General features: G+C 33.7%; 2 protein-coding genes across 2 annotated transcripts in view; one reads left to right on the forward strand and one right to left on the reverse strand.

The window, feature by feature from the left end:
- The window catches only part of LOC124361901, a 66,455-nt gene extending 60,382 nt beyond the window's left edge, over positions 1-6,073 (reverse strand). The window contains exon 1 of the mRNA XM_046815956.1: positions 5,925-6,073. The gene's annotated coding sequence lies outside the window, so the exon portion shown is untranslated. The remainder of the gene's footprint in view (positions 1-5,924) is intronic.
- On the forward strand, positions 1,118-6,008 carry LOC124363396. The gene is made up of 4 exons (XM_046818647.1): positions 1,118-1,345; positions 3,782-4,056; positions 4,273-4,510; positions 5,950-6,008. The coding sequence occupies exons 1-4, from the start codon at positions 1,231-1,233 to the stop codon at positions 6,006-6,008; spliced, it is 687 nt and encodes a 228-aa protein (XP_046674603.1). The 5' UTR covers positions 1,118-1,230.
- Positions 6,074-19,516: the final 13,443 nt, after the last annotated feature.

A 19,516-nucleotide genomic window follows, 5' to 3' on the forward strand; every position in this document is an offset into this window, starting at 1 on the left:
TTTCGAGATCAAGTTTTGATCAAGTACTTCCAGTGTTTATGTTCTACACTTTTAGACGCTTAATCTTCTTTCCTGTGACTAGCTGCAATGTCGAGCCAAGATACTGACGCCGCGGAGTGTGGGTCGATATAGACGCGAAGGAAATTCAATTTAGAGTTTTATTAAATGATTAAGTTCTTATGAAAAATTCCAAAGAACATTAGATCACTAGGCTCATTCCCAAGATATAATTTTAGTTCATTATTACTCAATTTTGCAGCAACGTGGCAAGTAGTAATTTTATTTTAACATCTTAAAGTGGTGCTTGTAAGTTTTATTCGCCATAATTTCCTTAATAACTTATAAGTATATTTTACAATACCGAATATTTATTACTAAGACCTCAGAGATATCCAGCCTCATGTGTTTCGTCCATTCGGTACAAGGGTTTACCAAAAGGGTTGAATGAAGCAGATTTATAATTCATCTCCGAAACAAGATGACTGCTGGAGCTGTGTGAGCTTTGTAGTTGTCAGATAGTAACACAACCGTGCGGAAATTGGGATAGTTTAGTGTCAATATTGTATGAGTTAGGTGTATTAAAAAGGGTCAGTATTTTATGGGACCAGATTGAATTTAGTATATGGGGTCAGTTTTGAGGGAGATGGGTATATTAGAAGTGGCCAATATTGTCGAAATGGGTGAATAAAAAAGAGTCAATACTGAGGGAGATGGGTGAGAAAGAAATGTTGAGTATTTTGGGAGCTGGGTGAATAAAATGATCAGTATTGTGGTAGTTGGGTGCATTAAAACAGCCAGTATTTTGGTAATTTGGCGATTTAAACAGGTACCTGCCATAAAAGTATACTATAATGGGTACCAGCACCTTTATTACTAATTATTTCCTCTGTTATTATTATCACATTTCCATTTTTATAAATACTTTACTAGTAACGATGACAATAAATTACCTTTCACCTTTTATTTTCAGTGCAACCCAAAACCCTATTCATGACTCAACATTGTGTTCTTAAAATATCTCAAATACTCTTAAAATACCTATAGAACTCTTGAAATAAATACCACTGTAAAAGGAACGTTGTGTAAGATAGCAATTGTAATAAACGCGTGCCAATGTTGAATACATGCTAAAGCATTCAAGTCAATTTTGGACACGTGACCGTGACGTAAGCAGTGTAACGTTTGATGCTCGGAATGTAAATCACATGTCAAGTTCTGAATATTATGTAAATGCATGTTTACTGCCAGCGACATTTATTTAAAGAGTTACTGGAGGTCACAGAAATAGTCTTTCTTTGTCGTTTAATCTGCTCGAGGAAAAGGTTCCACCGTCAGCGACAAATAAGTAAGTGAAGCCGTATTGGTAAGTCTTAACTTTACAATTTATATAATGTGGTTTGCACTTGTCCATTATAATTTATATCTTGCAGAATAAAATATGTGTGTTTCAAGAAACCAGGTAGCAAACATTTTATATTTACAGCACCAAAAGGGTTAATATTTTGAAGGTCATATGTAATTTTTGTGAGATATTAAGTTCCCAACTTTACTGTACCAAAACAATAATAATAATGATTAACATAAAGAATAATCGATTTTTAACCAACTCATATGGTAGAACTTGATAATACAGAATTCTCTGTGAATACAAAATTTTGAATTTATGAAATGAATTGCATTGTACACATTGTGTCCAACAAGTAAAAATACACCAATGTTACAACGCACATTCGAACAACATGTTATTCGTAGGAGAAAAGATGAGATTCAAAACATGTTGTTTATTTTACGATGTGTTAAAATAACTGTACATGGCCTAACATCCATGTCTCTAAAATACCAAATCTTTTAAATGTTTAATCTTTATTCTCTTTGCTGAAAGTTTGTTTTGGAGTGGTCTAATGTTGGACTGAAATTATTAAGTTACACTAACCTGATGTAATTAAAAAATTTGGATTGTGTTTAGCACACTCAATTGTTTGCGCTCCATAGGTTTAACTAAATATATAGATATATTTTTAAATCATTAAGTGCAAAAATGAAGTAAAAGTATTTTTTTTTTAATTTCTCAATTAACAGACTGTAGTAAGTACTGTAGGAGACAAATTATCTACACACCGAACGATCAGTAATTTTTTAAGAATTGTTTAGCTATTAAACGTTCGTTGCTCAGCTGGAATATTTTATGTCAGAGGCATATGAAAAAGTTATAAAAAAACTAATGTTTGTTCATTAAAAAAGGTTTCGGCAATTCGATTATTTCTGAATGGAAAACCAGAAATTGTTCCTATTATTATGATTGCAACGAAACTTTATGAAAGTTTACTACCCTTTTTATTAATCTGTTGAAGGAGGGACGGGAAAAAATACAGCTTAAATTTAATAATAGGATAACATATTAACTCTTTATCAAATACTGTACGATTTTAATAACAATATAAATAACAAATAATACTCTGGTGATATAATATTCAACCACATCTAGTACAACCTGTCTCAATAGCACTTAAATCTGGAGATGAGAAGTTTGGACGTTTTAAAGATTAAAAAACTAATGAAAAGATTTTTGAATGAAATACAAATTTTACTCCAAAAGCAAACATTATATATGACGTTCAATGGCCTGAAAGTGTTCCCGTTAGGAAAGTTAGGAATTTGGATATTTTCCTAAGAACCATCAATTACCTCAATATAATTGGTATATGAATAACACAAGGTAGGAGTACACCACACTACGTGTTGCGTAACAGGCTTAACCTATATTCCATGCAAAATTTCAAGTCTACAGTTTAATTCTTTCTTAAAATGACCTGCGGTAGATATAAAAAAAGAATTGAAAAGCAGTTTTTCAAGGTTCCTAATTGATAGCAAAATAGTCATTATGTCAAGTTTGTAGCTCAATTTGTTCCAAAAATATCCATTGGGCAGTTATCTTTGACCAGAAAATTTCCATGGGGGAGGCGGGATACACCATCATCAAATTTGATGTTGCATATATCGAATTCATGATTCAAGCAAAATTTCAAGCATATAGCTCAATTCGTTCTTGAAATATTCTGTCTGAGGACAGTCAGTCATTCATAATTCACAGCTGTATTTCATAGGTTGAAATACACCATCATCAAATTCGATGCTACATATGTAGAATTCATGATTCAAGCAAAATTACAAGTCTATAGCTCAATTCGTTCTTGAAATATTCTGTCTGAGGACAGTAAGTCATTCAAAATTCACAGCCGTATTCCATGGGGTGTGATACACCATCATCAAATTTCATATCGAAGTTTCATATATAGCTGCATGTAAAATTCCAAGTCTGCGATTAATTTGTTCTCGAGATATCATGAAGACACACAAGCATAAGTTAAATTTTGACAGACTCTTGAGAGATAGGGTTTGTTAAGGTTCAGCCAATTTAGTGTCTGTAACTCCCTTTATACTGCTGGAAAATATATATTTGTGGTTATTTACTCAAATATCGTCATCGCTTCTGATCAATGTAACGGATTACTATTGTGTTCACAATGATGGTGATTATTTTAAAGTTCTTATATGATCGATCATATAAGTATCTGGCTATTTGGAATTTGATGTTGTACACGCATTACACGAGCGATGAGAATACTTACAATGTCTGCTTACAAGTAAGCTTACGATATTACCAAGATCGATATTTAGTACGGAGTCGATAAGAAATCAATTATTTTATTTATGTACTAGTTATATTATTTACTGGAAAAGTATCAAGTGCTAACTACCAAATCAGTTGTTGTTTTTCAAGATGTGTCAACTCCGAATACAAGCAGCTTGGGAGCAAAGCTATTTGCGCAGTCTGCAGGAAACATCACGCTGTTGTTTACTACCACCATGGAGACAAGTCCGGTACATTTACTAGAGAAGTATCAAGCTAACTACCACATGCAGTTGTTGTTGTTCAAGATGTGTCAACTCCGAATAGAAGCAGCTTGGGGCAAAGCTATTTGCGCAGTCTGCAGGAAACATCACGCTGTTGTTTACTATCACCATGGAGACAAGTCCGGTACATTTACTAGAGAAGTATCAAGCTAACTACCACATGCAGTTGTTGTTGTTCAAGATGTGTCAACTCCGAATAGAAGCAGCTTGGGGCAAAGCTATTTGCGCAGTCTGCAGGAAACATCACGCTGTTGTTTACTACCACCATGGAGACAAGTCCGGTACATTTACTAGAGAAGTATCAAGCTAACTACCACATGCAGTTGTTGTTGTTCAAGATGTGTCAACTCCGAATAGAAGCAGCTTGGGGCAAAGCTATTTGCGCAGTCTGCAGGAAACATCACGCTGTTGTTTACTACCACCATGGAGACAAGTCCGGTACATTTACTAGAGAAGTATCAAGCTAACTACCACATGCAGTTGTTGTTGTTCAAGATGTGTCAACTCCGAATAGAAGCAGCTTGGGGCAAAGCTATTTGCGCAGTCTGCAGGAAACATCACGCTGTTGTTTACTACCACGATGGAGACAAGTCCGGTACATTTACTGAAAAACAGATTTTCTACGAGGTATTAATGTCGCTCTTCACATTGCAACTGTAAACAATAATTGTTATTTTATAAAGAAGATGACGAAAACTACATAACAGTATTGTTGTACTTGTCAACTTGTTTACACAGTGTTTATAGTTTACTCTTAATTTTTCAAAACATATTAGGGAATTCCTCTGATCCATCTCCATTTCCTCCTGCTTATCTTCATAATAAAAGCAATATTACACTAACGTAACTGAAATAATAAATGCAAAGTGCCTTTTCTCTCAGATAGATAATATGTTTTATATCAATGAAATACAGATTTAATATTTATATTTAAATCTCAATGCTTCATATAAACGATTTTATGCTAAATTACAAAGTTTAATCTTATTTACCAACAACTAAAAACGACACCTATTGTTATAAAAACATCTTGGATGGATTCAACTTAAAATTTAAAAGTAGAAGTTTGTCTCATCGCAAAAGCAAAGATAAAATTACTCAGTTTCATATGTTATGTACAATATTGGAAACAGAACAATATTTCAGACAATAATATAAAAGTTTAAAGAGCATAAAATATGAAATTCTTGGCTTACTTTATAAAGTTATTAAATTGTTCCAGTGTAATCGACACAATATTTCTAACATTGGAGAGCAATGTCTTAGAAATTCCGGAAGTGTTACGGAAATGAATGAGTATTAAGAAAAATAAAAGTTTTATATAAACTTATTAAGATATCTCATCAAATGGAAGACACTTCCTACTATATCTATTTATATATTGTTCATTTTGAAAGTCACATCTTCTGGCTGTTAAATAAAATCATTTCTTTTTGGAATACGAATTTCATGGAAATATTTAATTTGGAATGCAATTTAATTCCTAAAATATATCCTTAAAATAGTTAATGTTTTGGTTTTATAATCTATACAGTTTATCTTTGAGGCAACAACAACAATGTATGGTGCTCATAATGTATTAATTACAAAAAAATAGTTTTAGTATTGAATAGTACTAAAAACCTAATAATACGAGTGGACAATTTAAGAGAGTGGTGTCCTTTATAGGTTTGCCAACAAGCCCATAAGAATATTATTAAAAGGATAAATATTTTGCAAAAATAGTTTTTACAGTACACGATGTAGATTACTGAATTGTTAAGGGCACATGCGGAATTTGAAACCACACTATTTCTAACACAGACCCTCCCCATATATTGGGTCCCTCAAAATATACTTCTTCAACATCTGGAATTCTAGGGTAGGACAGTTCATCAAATAGTTGTGATTACACTTATATCGTTATTTGCTCGCTTGTGAGAATATGTGCCTGTTATGAATAGCTAAAAACTTATATGGGAAAAAACAGACGTTTGAAAGTGTTAAAATATAGACACTGATAAGCTCACCAACAACACAAGTGATATCCAACAGATGAGACCGGAGTGAGATGGTTCATGATGGTTCCGCGTACACTCGGACTGGCACAGTGACCGGCACAGAACACCAACACTGACTGTGACTGGCTTAACCACTTTTACTTTCCTTCAGCCTTGCCGGTGCCGTAATCGAGACTCAGACACGGCACGGCACGGCTTGTCTGTCACTGGGTCACGCGTCCACAGGAAGTCGTCATGCGTTACCAATCCCGGCCCCTAGGCCCCGGATTCCCGCGCTCTGCGATTGTCGGTGCTGTAAAGGTGAGGGAAACCCGATACGAAGAAATTTCCCAATTCTTCGTGGTTACATTGCCGGTTCCAGTGCACTCTATTTTGAGGTCGGTTCATTAAATTGCTTCGTTGTGTGTTATAAAGACGTCCTTGATGATAATCGACATATCATTTTGGAAATGGAGATGTTTCAAATCACTTGGTAAACTCACGAGGTCCAGGAGCTGGAGACCAGAAAATCTAAGAAGAGCTTAAAAAATTTTGGTCCTGCGGGCTAACCAGCACGTAACCAGAATTTTATCATGCGCTCTATTCCATGAAATTTTATTTTATTACTGCTCTTATATTCTGTGTAATTTTTGTGTTCTCTTAGGGACAAAAAGATTAGAAATTGCACCTAGTCCTATAAAGACATTTGCACTGGTTCCGGAGTGATAGGATATTCTGGATGGGTAAGGTTGGATGGGTAGGGGCCGCTTCCTGTCGAGATCCACGAGGAAGAATTTAGGGCACTAATCTCAAGTCATGACCCGTAGGAAGAAGAGGAAAGCCAGCTCTGAACCAGCCTCTCTAGTCAAAGCACGTCCTTATGTCTAGGTAGTCAAAGGTTCTTGCTCTTAGACAAGAACCCCACCAACTCCAAGAGTCATCTCCTAAAGCAGTAGATTAAACCTATCGAATTTCCCTTGCACCCCAGAATCTCGACATTTGCGGTTAGTGATATGCTGCTGCTCCTGGACATCATAAGGTTGTCCAGATTTAAGTGACACGTCGGTTTTTGCTGTGCCTAATGTGGGTTCAACTGGAAGGTATAAACCAGCCAAAAGTGAACCTTTCTGGGTTCCTACTGTACATTTAGGAAGTACATTATTTGACTATTGCTTGAATGAAAGGACTGAGAAAGGTTAATTCAGTGCGTGTTCCTCACGAAACACCTTTTTCCATGTAGTGTCGTTTTTTAATCCAATATTCTTTAAAGGTCTCTCAAAACGGGCTTAAGTATAATTCGAATAACTCGAATTAAATATGCATTCTAAGTATATTCAAAGACGTGAGAAAATTCTTTCCTGGTATAATGACGAAGTGTATTCTTAAATACATATAGAAACTAGAGTGACGTGCACACTGCCTCAGGAAATATTAGGATGCTCCAGTAATTTATTTAAGCGTATTTGTTACCGCAATCTGATTCCGGAAATAAACGCGACGACATTTCTTTGATCTTGTCGTGACATGTTTACCGCGTAAGCTCTGACAAAAGGCTTTTTTGCAGGAATACAATTAGACGATCAGCAGTCTATAGGACTAGTAGGAATTATAAAATAACCAAATAGAGAATATAATTAATTTCAACGAGCATAGTTAGAGTTTTGTACAAATTTAAAATAAATCTCCACCTACCATAGTTGAAATTAAAAACGTTCTTAACAGTAAGTATGGTTATTATATTTTACGTTGAATGAGAAGTTACATTACATAAGGTAATTGAAAATAAATAAATGTAAAAGCTAACGATAAGGATACAATCATATACAGAATCCATGAAAACAGGTTGGGATAACTATAAATATTAGATTTGCACACATATGTAAAATATTACGAGTAGATAACTTAGTTTTGGTGGAAATAGTTGGTTCAATGCGAATATTGAGCTAAGCTCCAGTTCACCTTCCTATTAGTGCAGGTACACTCAATTATTATATGAACATGTTAGCAGTCTTTAATTTGTTTAATTAAGTACCATATTTGAAATAATATTTTTTTTATTTTGTAGGGCAACAGTAGTAAAATATGTTAAACTGGTTTAAAATCACCAAAATCTTCCTAACACTAGAACAAATGTAAAGGACCGAAGTTGAAAATTCATGAGTTAACAACTACCCGAGTTATCTGATTATTTTACAGCAAATTACATACTATATTAAGATGCTATATTTTGACGTTGGATTTCAAAGATATATTACAATGTTTACAGTTCAGTTACTAGATTTACAGCAATTGTATAATATAATGTAGTGTGGTCGTCTGTGTCTAGGTTCACGTGAGCTCAAAGGGAGAAACTGCTCGATTGCCACAAACTATTTATGTGGTCTCCAATTTTATGACAGCATTTTTAGTTCCCAAAGGAAAATTTTCAGTTGAACTTTTTGGAATAGAACATCTCACTAGGGACAATGGAGACATGTTCATGTCTTGGTAAACTTATTTCTGCCCTTGTTGACTTCTTTACCGGAACTTGACAGTCTTCAGGAGTCTGATCACAGGTTCTCTGAGACGTTTCTCAAAGGGAGTTATATTTATTGTGGCTACTCAATTTCAGTGAGAATCTCGCTTCAATGTAGTGTATTAATTATTGATTTATAGTTTGTGTCTTTTATTAATATATTAATATTTGATTCTTATTTTTGTAATAAGTTTAGTACTCCACGTTAATTAACAGTTTATTAGTGACCTATTTATTCTACTTCAATTTGTTTTAGTGGTGTTGTGTATCTAGCTAACATGGTGGAAATGGATAATAAGTGTTTTCTCTTTTAAAAGAATACCATTTGTTTGTAGATAGCGCTGTTTTATATGTTTATATGCAACAGTCAACATACTATTATTATACAATTATATAATTTCCTTATTCTTTTACCAATTTATGTATGCTCAAAAGGTTTCATCATTACGTAATTGTAATGAAACATTTATACTATAAGTAATTTTTAAATGGTATGTGTGGTAAAATAAATATATAAACAAGACAGGAGTAGGCTACACGTCGCAATATTCACAGGCTTAAAGGTTCTCAGCGAATAGCCAACAATACAAACACGGAATAAACGGCAAGTCTCAATATGGACAATGTCTTGTCACAGTAAACTTGCTCTAAATCAGTTATTTATTATTCGATTTAAATAATTTTTATATCATTACATTTGTGTTAAAATCCTCTAAAAACTGTTATGCTTGTAATTCTTAAGAAATATTCTTAAGGTTTTTAAGATAATCAAAGTTTAAAACTTTTAAAGGCCACTATTTTGAAAATACTAAATTTAATTTCATAATATATTTTTCAGTGACTGGCGTTGTCATCATAAACATTTGAGCCAAATTTGGTATAGTTTTGTTAATTAATTTTTAAGATATTAAATATTTTAACTGTATTATGTTTTAATTTTAAAACACATACATACAGACAGATGGAAACTAAACATTGGAGATCCATGTTCATATGGTGAAATATGTTTGTCTTGAATTGAGCAATACTATGGTATACCTTTGTCCAAAGAGTTACGAGACACCGTGTATACAGGGTGATTTGGGTAGTGTTGCCCGCACATTCTGAGCATATTGTAGTATTATAAAATAAATGAAAACACTTCATATAAACATAGGTCCGGAAATGCTTTGTTACTGCGTAACGGCCAACAAAAGATTTCTCCCACCCTAGGTTAAATGATCATTTGCTGAGAGTTTGGGAAGAGAGATTTAGAGACGAATTTAGTTTTTTCTAATGGATTTTTACATGATAATTTGCATAAAGTTTGTTCCATAACTGTATCTCCCTTATTGTTTAAAATGTACTATGAAAGCACATAAAAGAGCATTAGAATAACGATTTCTTATGTTTCACATACAATTAACTTGTTAAATAGGTACTGAAAATATAAATTTTAACTGAGAAACTTGCAGAAAATTTAATATTGAAGAAAATTATACAATATTCATATTACATATTAATTACAATAAGGCATTACAATGAAATAATAGTTTTTAAAACCAAATTTGACTAACAAACTTTACCGTGCAAGAAATACACATTTTGCAGTGGAATAAATGTTTAGTTAATTCCGCAATTTAATAACAAACTCTGCTGGTAAATTAAATTAAATACTGGAAAATTGCCTTATTGTACATTATTCTTTTCAGTATTAAATTTTCTTTAAGTTGCTCTCTAAAAAACTTATGTTTTTTTTTTACCTATTTAACAAATTAATTGTACGTTAAACATAAAAAACCGTATTTCGAAACTCCTAACAAGTGAAGTGTTGGTAATAAAATTTGGTTTTTAAAACTATTATTTCATTGTTAATCTCCTTATTGTACATAATTTTCTTCAATATTAAATTTTCTGGAAGTTTCTCTGTAAAAATGTATTTTTTTCTTACCTATTTAACAAATAAATTGTATGTTGAACATAAAAACATCTTTGTTCTAATACTCTTTTTTGTGTTTTCATAGTACAATAAGAGAGATAGAGTTATGGAACAGACTTTATTCAATTTATCTTGTCAAAAACCATTAGAAAAAACTGCTTTCGCCTCTAAATCCCTCTTCCCAAACTCCCAGCAAATGATCATTTGACCTCGGGTACTAAATTTTGGATGAAATCTTTTGTTGGCCGTTACTCAGTAACAAAGCATTTACCGGACCTATGTTATATGTAAAATTTTTCATTATTTTTTATAGTACAATAAGCTCAGAAAGTGCCGGTACCACTACCCGTATCACCCTGTATATACAGGATAATTTTAAACTTGAGCGGTGAAGCAATAAGTGAGTGCCGACACGACTAGGCAGCGCTGCGGCGCGGCAAGGCTCAGTGGCCGGTTACATAACGCGTTATGTCTGCGGACTTCCCTGCGATGTTCAGAGTACTTAGTTGTAATTAATAACTGTTGCGTAAACCTCTCAGAGAGCTTCCACCACTCGCCACAACTTAGTGCAAAGATCCGGACCGTCGCTTCACCTGCTCATCAAATTAAACGACGCTGATCGTTGAATCGAACGATGAGGAAACTACAGCACAAAATCGCAACATCATTAGTCCTTCCAGTTCAGTCGCACGAAATAGGTGATTTTGAGACGAATTGCCTAAAAATACAACATTTCAGCTACGTTTTTCTGACACATTTTTATCTAGGCGTATAAATACCGGAAGCTACGAATAGAAAGAACTGAACCCGCAATTTTGTAGCAGAATGGCGTACCAAGCTTGTCAATGAACATAGCCAAGGTATTTATAGATGAGATGGATGTTCGTTACAAGTTTGAACTTGTTTTAACACCTCTTTTACCTGCTTTTCTTGGTTGACGAAAAATGTTGATGGAATTTCCACGTATTAGGTATCTACATTTTTTGTTGTATAGTAGCGTACAATGCACGATTTCACGAATGCTTCGCCTTACCGTAAGCGAGCATTTGCAAGCAAACAAGTGTGGGGGCTCTCAGGCAGGTGGATTCCTGAAGGCACATTAACTAAAAGACACCACCTCCTTTTCTTAGACCTGCCTGGAAATGATGTGTTCAAAGTACTTCGGCTTAAGCCTTTTATATGAGCCTTATTCAAGCTCTCATCTGGTTACCATATTTCCTAGATTAGTTGTTCACGATCTGGAGTCACCTTTTTTGCCCTTTGGATTTTCTTCACATGTTTGGCCACCATATTCCAGCATTCTTGTCCTCGGAGCATAACTCCAGTGATAGTCTTTGGTTGCAAGATCTTCTTCCTGCAGCTACGTAATCAGCTCTCTTCTTTTTTCTATCCATCTTCTGTGCCTAAAGAAGGTATGTTTCTCGTCATCCCGAGGGGAATCTCCAAAAATGCAAGCGGCCAACTCCTGTTTCCCTATCCTGTGCAAGTACGATCCAAAATAACCGTGGCCCGTCAAGAACTGACTGAGGAAGAAGCCCACCTCGCCGTGCTTTCTCTCCATCCACTCTGTGATGTTAACCTCTAAACGTTTTCGTCCCACTTCTGTGGGATTCAGCATCCCAGCGAACTTGCCAACACCACTTTTGCAACATGTTCTGCTTCCTCGTCTCCAACGCCCTCCTACCAGCAGCGGCTGTAGATAGATACTCTGGAGCACTTCTGGATACACGTCCACAGTCACTTTCAGCACTTCACCGGATATGCCATCTGCTCCTGGAACTTTATTGTTCCGGAATGTTCCTACAGTTTTCTTTAATTCTTCCTCTATAAACAGTAGCATTCTCCTGAACCGTAGCCACAGCACATCCAAATGTCACATAGAATCGATATCTTAATAACCGTTTAGGTGTAAAAATATTGTTTATAAGACAATTTTAGGAAATGATATATGCATTAAAAGCACTTTTTACCTTTTTCGGTCTATAAATAACGAAGTTGGGATTAAATATGAACGCCCGGAAGTAGATTACATGAGCTGGAAAGTCGACGCTTTTGAACAAAGTAGGTTTGAAAAACTTACATGTATATTTTCTTAATCTTAGTAACGTGTTAAACACTACTGTTACATCGTAAATACACTAGACAAAAAAGTTACTTTAGGCGTAGGTTAAATATCTATTCTCTATTGGGACAACACAAACTCAACTATGGCACTGGAGATATCTTAGACAGGAATTAGATTACAGGAGTTAAAAAGTAGACGCTTTGGAACGAAGTAGCTTTTTGAAACATACATGTTTATTTTCTTGATTCTTGATTCTTTTTAATCCTTTAATAAAAGGATTAAAAAATTGATTAATCTTTTCTAAGTAACAAAGCCGTAGTATAATTTTGTCCTGGAAGAAAATTACTCTTCTTTTATACATTATAATTATTATAACCTTTACTTTATTACATTGTACCTTACCTTACATTCACTTAAAAAAAGCATTACGTAAAAACAGATTATAACACAAATTATGCTGAATAAACGTCAAAAAGAATTAATTTACTTATTAAAAACAAATTAAATTTAACAATGTCAAATGCTAAAACATAAGAACAACGAGATACGGAACAACAATTCATAATGTGTTTGTAAGATAATTAGTGAGATTTATTCCAGAACTTTTGTTTCTTATTTCAATTAGTATAACCCCGTATTTTAAATTTTATAATATAATGACAATGAAAATGAAGTAATTATTTGAAAATGCAAGATTGTAGTGAAGAAAATGATACTGATCAAATTATTGAAACTAATATTAACGATGTATTAAAAATGTATAAATATTTACTACTTCAATATTTAGAAGTAAGTGTTCATTGTTAATTATATGAAATTAAAAAAATATTACATAATATGTATAAAATTAATAGAATATATATATAACTTTTTTATGCAAAAGATTTCAGTGTCCCATAGTATTTAAAAGTATAAAAAATATCTATTTCAGAATATTGACAGTTTGTTATAAGGAGTTAGTTAGGCCATAAGTAAACGATTTTTACAGAACTAGGTTTCCGAGACCGGGACAACAAGGAAAACTCAACTGTCGCAACGGAAATATAATTAATTATTAACTAAGTTGTTTCTAAACATGCTTTCAAAAGAAACTTTATAAATTTAGGAATGGGAGGTGGATTTCTGAGATTCATATACGGTGAACTTATGTACCCCCGTTACAAAATCTACCTAAAAGCCCTTTATTGCTACTGCACAATCCATTCGAATATTAAGCTAATGGTTATATCAATTCTACTGTTGACAACAACACATATTTCCTGACCGAATGTACACATATTTAAGTCTCCAGTTAGAACGAGTGTAACTGAGTTAAAATAGATTGCACCGCTTGTAGACTAACTGGAGGGGAAAATTAAAACAGCGCTCATTCCGCCAGTAATAGGATTATGAGAGGGACGTATCTCTCGAATTCCGTTGCTCGCTGTTTTGATGAGATGGATTCTTACTATAACAAGATGTGTATTTATGTGTATCTGCAGTCACATATATAAAGTAATTTACCTGTAAGGATCGATTTTACAAAATAACAAATTTTATTGCTTTTTTTACCCAGAAATCAGTTTAATTATGGTTTTTGAGGTTTAGCGAGGCTAATCACTTGAGGGGTTGGGAAATTTCATTTCTGCCTACCTATATGTCTATCTGTCCGCAAGTTTTCTTGAAAAAGAACTGACTTGACAGCTTCATTTCTATATAGGAAACACTGGTTTTTGATGAAGAAGGCATTCCATGGGATTTGGCTAGTAGTGAATATTAGTGAGTATTTAAAGCTGGCATATGGGAAACCATAATGGCAACGAGAAATACCAGGATAAATGAATTTGAGAACAATCATATGAGATTTTTATTTATATATGAAATCATGTTCAATTTAGTGGAAAGTAAATAATAAAAGTAGATGAACATATTTGATTTCAGTGCATTCTTGATTTTAATACTTTTCCAAGCTCATTGACCTTTATTATTTGAACATTGCTTTTCAACATAATTTAATGTTTGAAGGTTATTTTTGACGATGGAAGGATTGTGAAGGAAACAGGACTTTTAAATAAACAAATCTTACCAAAGCGTTGTGGCACGCCTAGGTCAGGAATCACAACCACAACAAGATGACAAACAACAGTTTGTAATTATGTATTAGGTTAGTTCTTTACCGGAAGAAGAGATCAGATTGCAGATCTCGAAACGTAGTGTTACTGATTTCTTGTTTCACTGAACGATGGCAAATGTCCGGAAAATCCTGTTTCCTTCATAATTTAATGAGCAAAATTTTGAGTGTATCGTTTGACAAGAATTCATTTCTACATAGATAATAATGAGTTCAATGGTATGCCCAACCATGAAAGTTTGCTGATATTCATTGAAGCCTATAACTCTGAAGGCTGACACAGTTTATATTTTGTCTGACTAGAAGATTTACAAATTTCTTTTCTGTACAATCGTTTGTCTGTATAACTTTCTGCAGGACATATAGAAAATGAAATAGGGTATAGAATTTAAATTTTGAATGAAACTTCCGCAAAACCTGATACATGATATGCAGTGTGTGTTAAGTTCATTGTTTTATTCTGTTTGTCTTCAACACACAATGCTATCGCAAAAAGAACAACATAATTTTTCTAAAGATCAACCACTCATAGAGGTTGAAATAGTGTTCCAACCCTATAAGAACTATATTTTTTTTTCATCTTCGAAATGGCCTTAAAACGGTTAAATTTGATATATATTCCTTATGGCTTAAACTGGAAATACCTTAGACCGGAAGTAGGTTACAATGGTCGGAGTAGAAACTTTTTAAATAAAGTAGACTTTCGCCTTCTTATATACTTTCTTAATCGGGACAACGATAAAACGATACTTCGGTAAAGTGAATAACTTAGACAGGAAGACAATTGCAAGACCTAAAAGTAGCCACTTTTAGACTGAAGTAGGCTTCTCAGACGAATTTGTATACATATTTTTGTATCGTGGCAACAAGACAAACTTTACTGTAATGTTTTATATATATATATATATATATATATATATATATATATATATATATATATATATATATTATTGATGTGAATTAGCAATGCTTCTTCACACGCTAAACCTGAAATGATGGCCTGTGACAGGGCGTTTTATTTAGCTTTTTAACCTCTTAGAAATGAGCAATGAACATACGTAACATAATTACATGTGTACTTCTGACAAAATAGTATTATGGGGCTGCATAATGTTACATCATAAGTGCTTTCACTATGATTTACACAATGGACTTAGTATTCCTCTACTCTGGCCTAAAACCCTTCAAGTGTTACTGAAGTTTTTGGAAACATTGATTAAAATATGTTGAAATTTTGCAGAGATATGTTTATTTCATTTGTACTCGTAGTAACTGTTTAACTTATCGACTTCAGGAGCCCCTCATTGCTCTTTAAACTTTAAACTAAGTCCAAATATTATGAAGTGGAATATATCACAGTGACTATCACTATTTTCAGAAGTGTTTATAAAACCATTTTTAAATGTCATGTCTAAGATACACCTGCTATTCAATAGGAAATCCCGTGAATAGCCACGGGTAACTGCTAGTACTGATATAAACTGTTACTATTACAAAAATGATTTGAAAACACCCTTTTTTGTTTGCATCATACGTAACTCAAATTTAGATTTACAGTTAGGACTCTCACGATTTACACCGTTCGCAAACACGCCCGATACGGCATTTTGAAGACTAGTAAGATATGAAGAGATTGAGAGTAAAACCCAGGAAATTGAGGAATCTGAAGAATAAAGAGGCTTAGAATGAATAAAAACGTATTTCAGAGGCTAAAGAAACAGAAATAAAAGAAAATTAATACAATTTCAAAGGCTGTGAAAAAATTACGAAAAGGAAATCCAATGCATGCAGTGTCCAAGAACGCGTGTATATTTGGTCGTTCGACACCAGATACTAAGTAGATCTAAAAATTGGTGATAAGAGACAGGGTTATACTGTTGAGTTACCCCACATTTGACTTCTTTAAATTCTGTCATTGAGGGGAATCGTAACAAGTGGTATAACAAGGCGTTTTATACACGTAACGTAGGTGGGAAGGGTTGATTCAATATGGATTTTGAGTTTGTTGTAGCCAAATGAGACCATGAGAGTACCTTTTTACCTATATTACGCTAAATTTTGTAGTCCACGTGTCTCTAATGTGGAAACTATGTAAATTGTTAGAGAAAGATCGAAAATTAAAGTAAAATTTTTGTGCACTCAATTGTGCACCTTATGAGACAATGAGAATACCTCTTCACCTGGGTTACACTATATTTTTAAATCTTCAGTTAAGGTATCTTGATGTCGAAACGATGTGGGTAGTTCATTTTGAGCTTCTTCGCCGCCGAATGTTTTGGATCTCTTCAGACCAACATGACTCCAAATTCCAGGAGTCAAGTTTGTGATAGCGCTTAGGTTTCAGACGCTGCACTAAGAGGAATGTGAAATACCTACGCTATGTGTGGGATTGGCTCATAATTAAAGTAACAATTTTTTTACAGATACATAAATTTAAAAAACCTAAGGAACGTTAGGAACGGATATAATTTCAATGGGTGGCATCTGATACATTTTGCTGTACAGCGGAACTCCGCTCTGAAGGGCGAGGTAAATAATGAGATTACAGTTGCAGTATGAGAAGCTGTACGATCCTTGGCACAGTTGCACGTGTTCATGTCTTGTATCTGTGTTGAGTTTGACCTTTCACACTTACAAGATAAATGAGATTCCGAGAAGTTAATAGTGAACCTTCTTTGTTGTTCTATTGTTTCAGCAAATAAGCTACGTACGACTGCTTTTATAGGTTTCACTTTAGAATAAATTTAATCTCCTTCTATTTGTGTTCCTTCATAGCAATTAATAATGTTATAAAACTATTTAAACGGCTTAATAAAGTAAATGAAATTCTTTTACTATTGTGTATCGGACCCATTAAAGTACGTTTTGAAGTAAAACAAGTATACGATTAGAATGTAACACACATATTGGGATTTTTCAGATAATAGGCATAAAAAGTGCATCAAATACAATTAAGATACAGTTTTAAGTTGTTTCAGCTTTAAGTAAAAATTGTCCTTCCGACTCATTCAGAAGAATTAGATAGGTTTTGTGACAAATGAAATGTTATTTATTTATTTCCATTGGGATAGAAATATACTGATTTATAAATAACGGTGTGAGTTTCTTCAAAGTTCTAATGGCTGCCGTATTAAAATAAAGTGACCAATGAACTTATTCGAGATATTTTAGAGATACATTCTTGTACTTTTGAAGTTTTAACTTTTTCAGCTTTCTCATCACCAGTTATTATTAGTGATAGGAAAACTCTTATGGGATTCAGAAGTAATAGTCATATCGAAAACTCCACTCTTGAATGAAATAGCACACAAAATACAAATTACAATCATTTTAATTAATATTTTACACTGTTCCTCACTATTGGATAGAAAAAATGTTTTTTTTTTTATTTAATGAGTGTATTTTAAAATTAATTGAAATGTAATGTATGGTAAACAAATTTTGATGGGAATAGTACAAATTCGTTACTGATGTGATATTTGATTCCATTTAATCAGGTCCTATTTTTGACAGGTTTTAGTACAGAGAGGGATAAATAAATAAAATTATAAACGAATAAAATTATATAAGGTAAAAAATCAAGTCATTGAGGGCAAAAATAGCTACAATCAACGATACTTACATTAGTTCTTGACCATCTCTTGTTGAATCAGCGTTTTATAAAAGTATTATATTAACAATTGTAAGAGGCACATTTACCCAACACAAAACATTCATTTTTAATAGTAAAATATTTAATTTGATGATATGAAGTCTTATGACTTGTAAGTGATGATTTGTCTTGTCAGATATACAAAATAATGTTAGTACAGCTTTACTACCCATTTTTTGGTGGAAGGATTATGAGAAAATCGTAAATAATATGTGTATTTGTTAGCAGCATAACCCTTTTTCTAGAGCAAATATTTTTGCTAGAGCATTGTCTCAGTCAATGTCATCAGCACAACTGATGTTACTGACACGATCTCTAACTTACTTTTTCGATATCTATCGTAGTGCACTCAATTGTGCACCTGATGAGACAATGAGAATTCCAATTCACCTGGATTACGCCACACTTTTTATTTTGTAGTCTAGGGTCTCTCATGTCGAAACGATGTAAACTATTCGTTTGAGGTTCTTCGTCATCGACTATATTTCGATCTTTTCCGGATTCCAGGAGTCAATTATGGCATCAGATGCCAGACGCTGTATTAAAAGGAAGGTGAACTGTTAATAACTGGCTAAAAAAATAATTATTAAAACACGTGAAATATGTAAGTAGCTATAAAACTACCTGAAAATTGATTCTAAGTAACATAGCAAATAGACACAACAATCTGATTTTAATTCTTTTAGGATTTTTTTGTTAATGGCCTGCTAAAGCAAGTAGCTAAACTAGAGCAGTACATACTACACTAAATGTATGCATTGCTTTTCAGAAACATCAAACAGTGTTTAGAAAGTGTCACTAATTCACAGTGAGTAAACCGCTTTGGGTCTGATTACAGTCGCAGTCCCGGGCGAGATGGGGTGAAGAGGCGGAGCGTGGGCTCAAGCTTGAGTGAAAGCACGGCCGCGGTCAAAGCTAACCCTACCATTGTGCAACTATCGGCCGAAGGCGAGCGCTTGCACAAGCTCCTGTTTACACCTTCCTGCCTGTATTTGCGCTCCTTCCTTTTGTTTGTACAGTGAGTTCAACTCTCGCTGTGTTTCGGCAAACAAAGGTTTGTGCCAAAGTTTAGTTTGCCTGTTTTATTGTTCAGCCCGTGCAGTGATCTCGGGTTGTTTTCGAAACTAAAACATACACGGAGCTTTATCAAACAGAGTTAATTATTTAGCCGCACATGCCTTTTTACTGTTAGCTTTGCAATGTGCTGCCCTTTAGTTGGTTTATTAAATATGTAGTATGTGTGTGTCCCGCAATTCGCGATTGTGCTCTTATAGTGGATAAAATTTCAAAAATATTATTCATGATAACCATATCACTAGTCTTAAATTTTATGAAAAGCAAGCAGCCCGAAATCGTAAGATA

This window comes from Homalodisca vitripennis, chromosome 5 (genome assembly GCF_021130785.1).
Source record: "Homalodisca vitripennis isolate AUS2020 chromosome 5, UT_GWSS_2.1, whole genome shotgun sequence".
NCBI classification, from domain to species: domain Eukaryota; kingdom Metazoa; phylum Arthropoda; class Insecta; order Hemiptera; family Cicadellidae; genus Homalodisca; species Homalodisca vitripennis.

What these genes read in the sequence shown, in the direction of transcription:
- LOC124363396 (XM_046818647.1), top strand. Translation starts at nt 1,231, where the DNA reads ATGCATGTTTACTGCCAGCGACATTTATTTAAAGAGTTACTGGAGGTC. An exon ending in CCACCGTCAGCGACAAATAA is followed by an intron (nt 1,346 to 3,781) that starts GTAAGTGAAGCC and finishes TTGTTTTTCAAG; the next exon opens with ATGTGTCAACTCCGAATACA. An exon ending in CCACGATGGAGACAAGTCCG is followed by an intron (nt 4,511 to 5,949) that starts GTACATTTACTG and finishes GATATCCAACAG; the next exon opens with ATGAGACCGGAGTGAGATGG.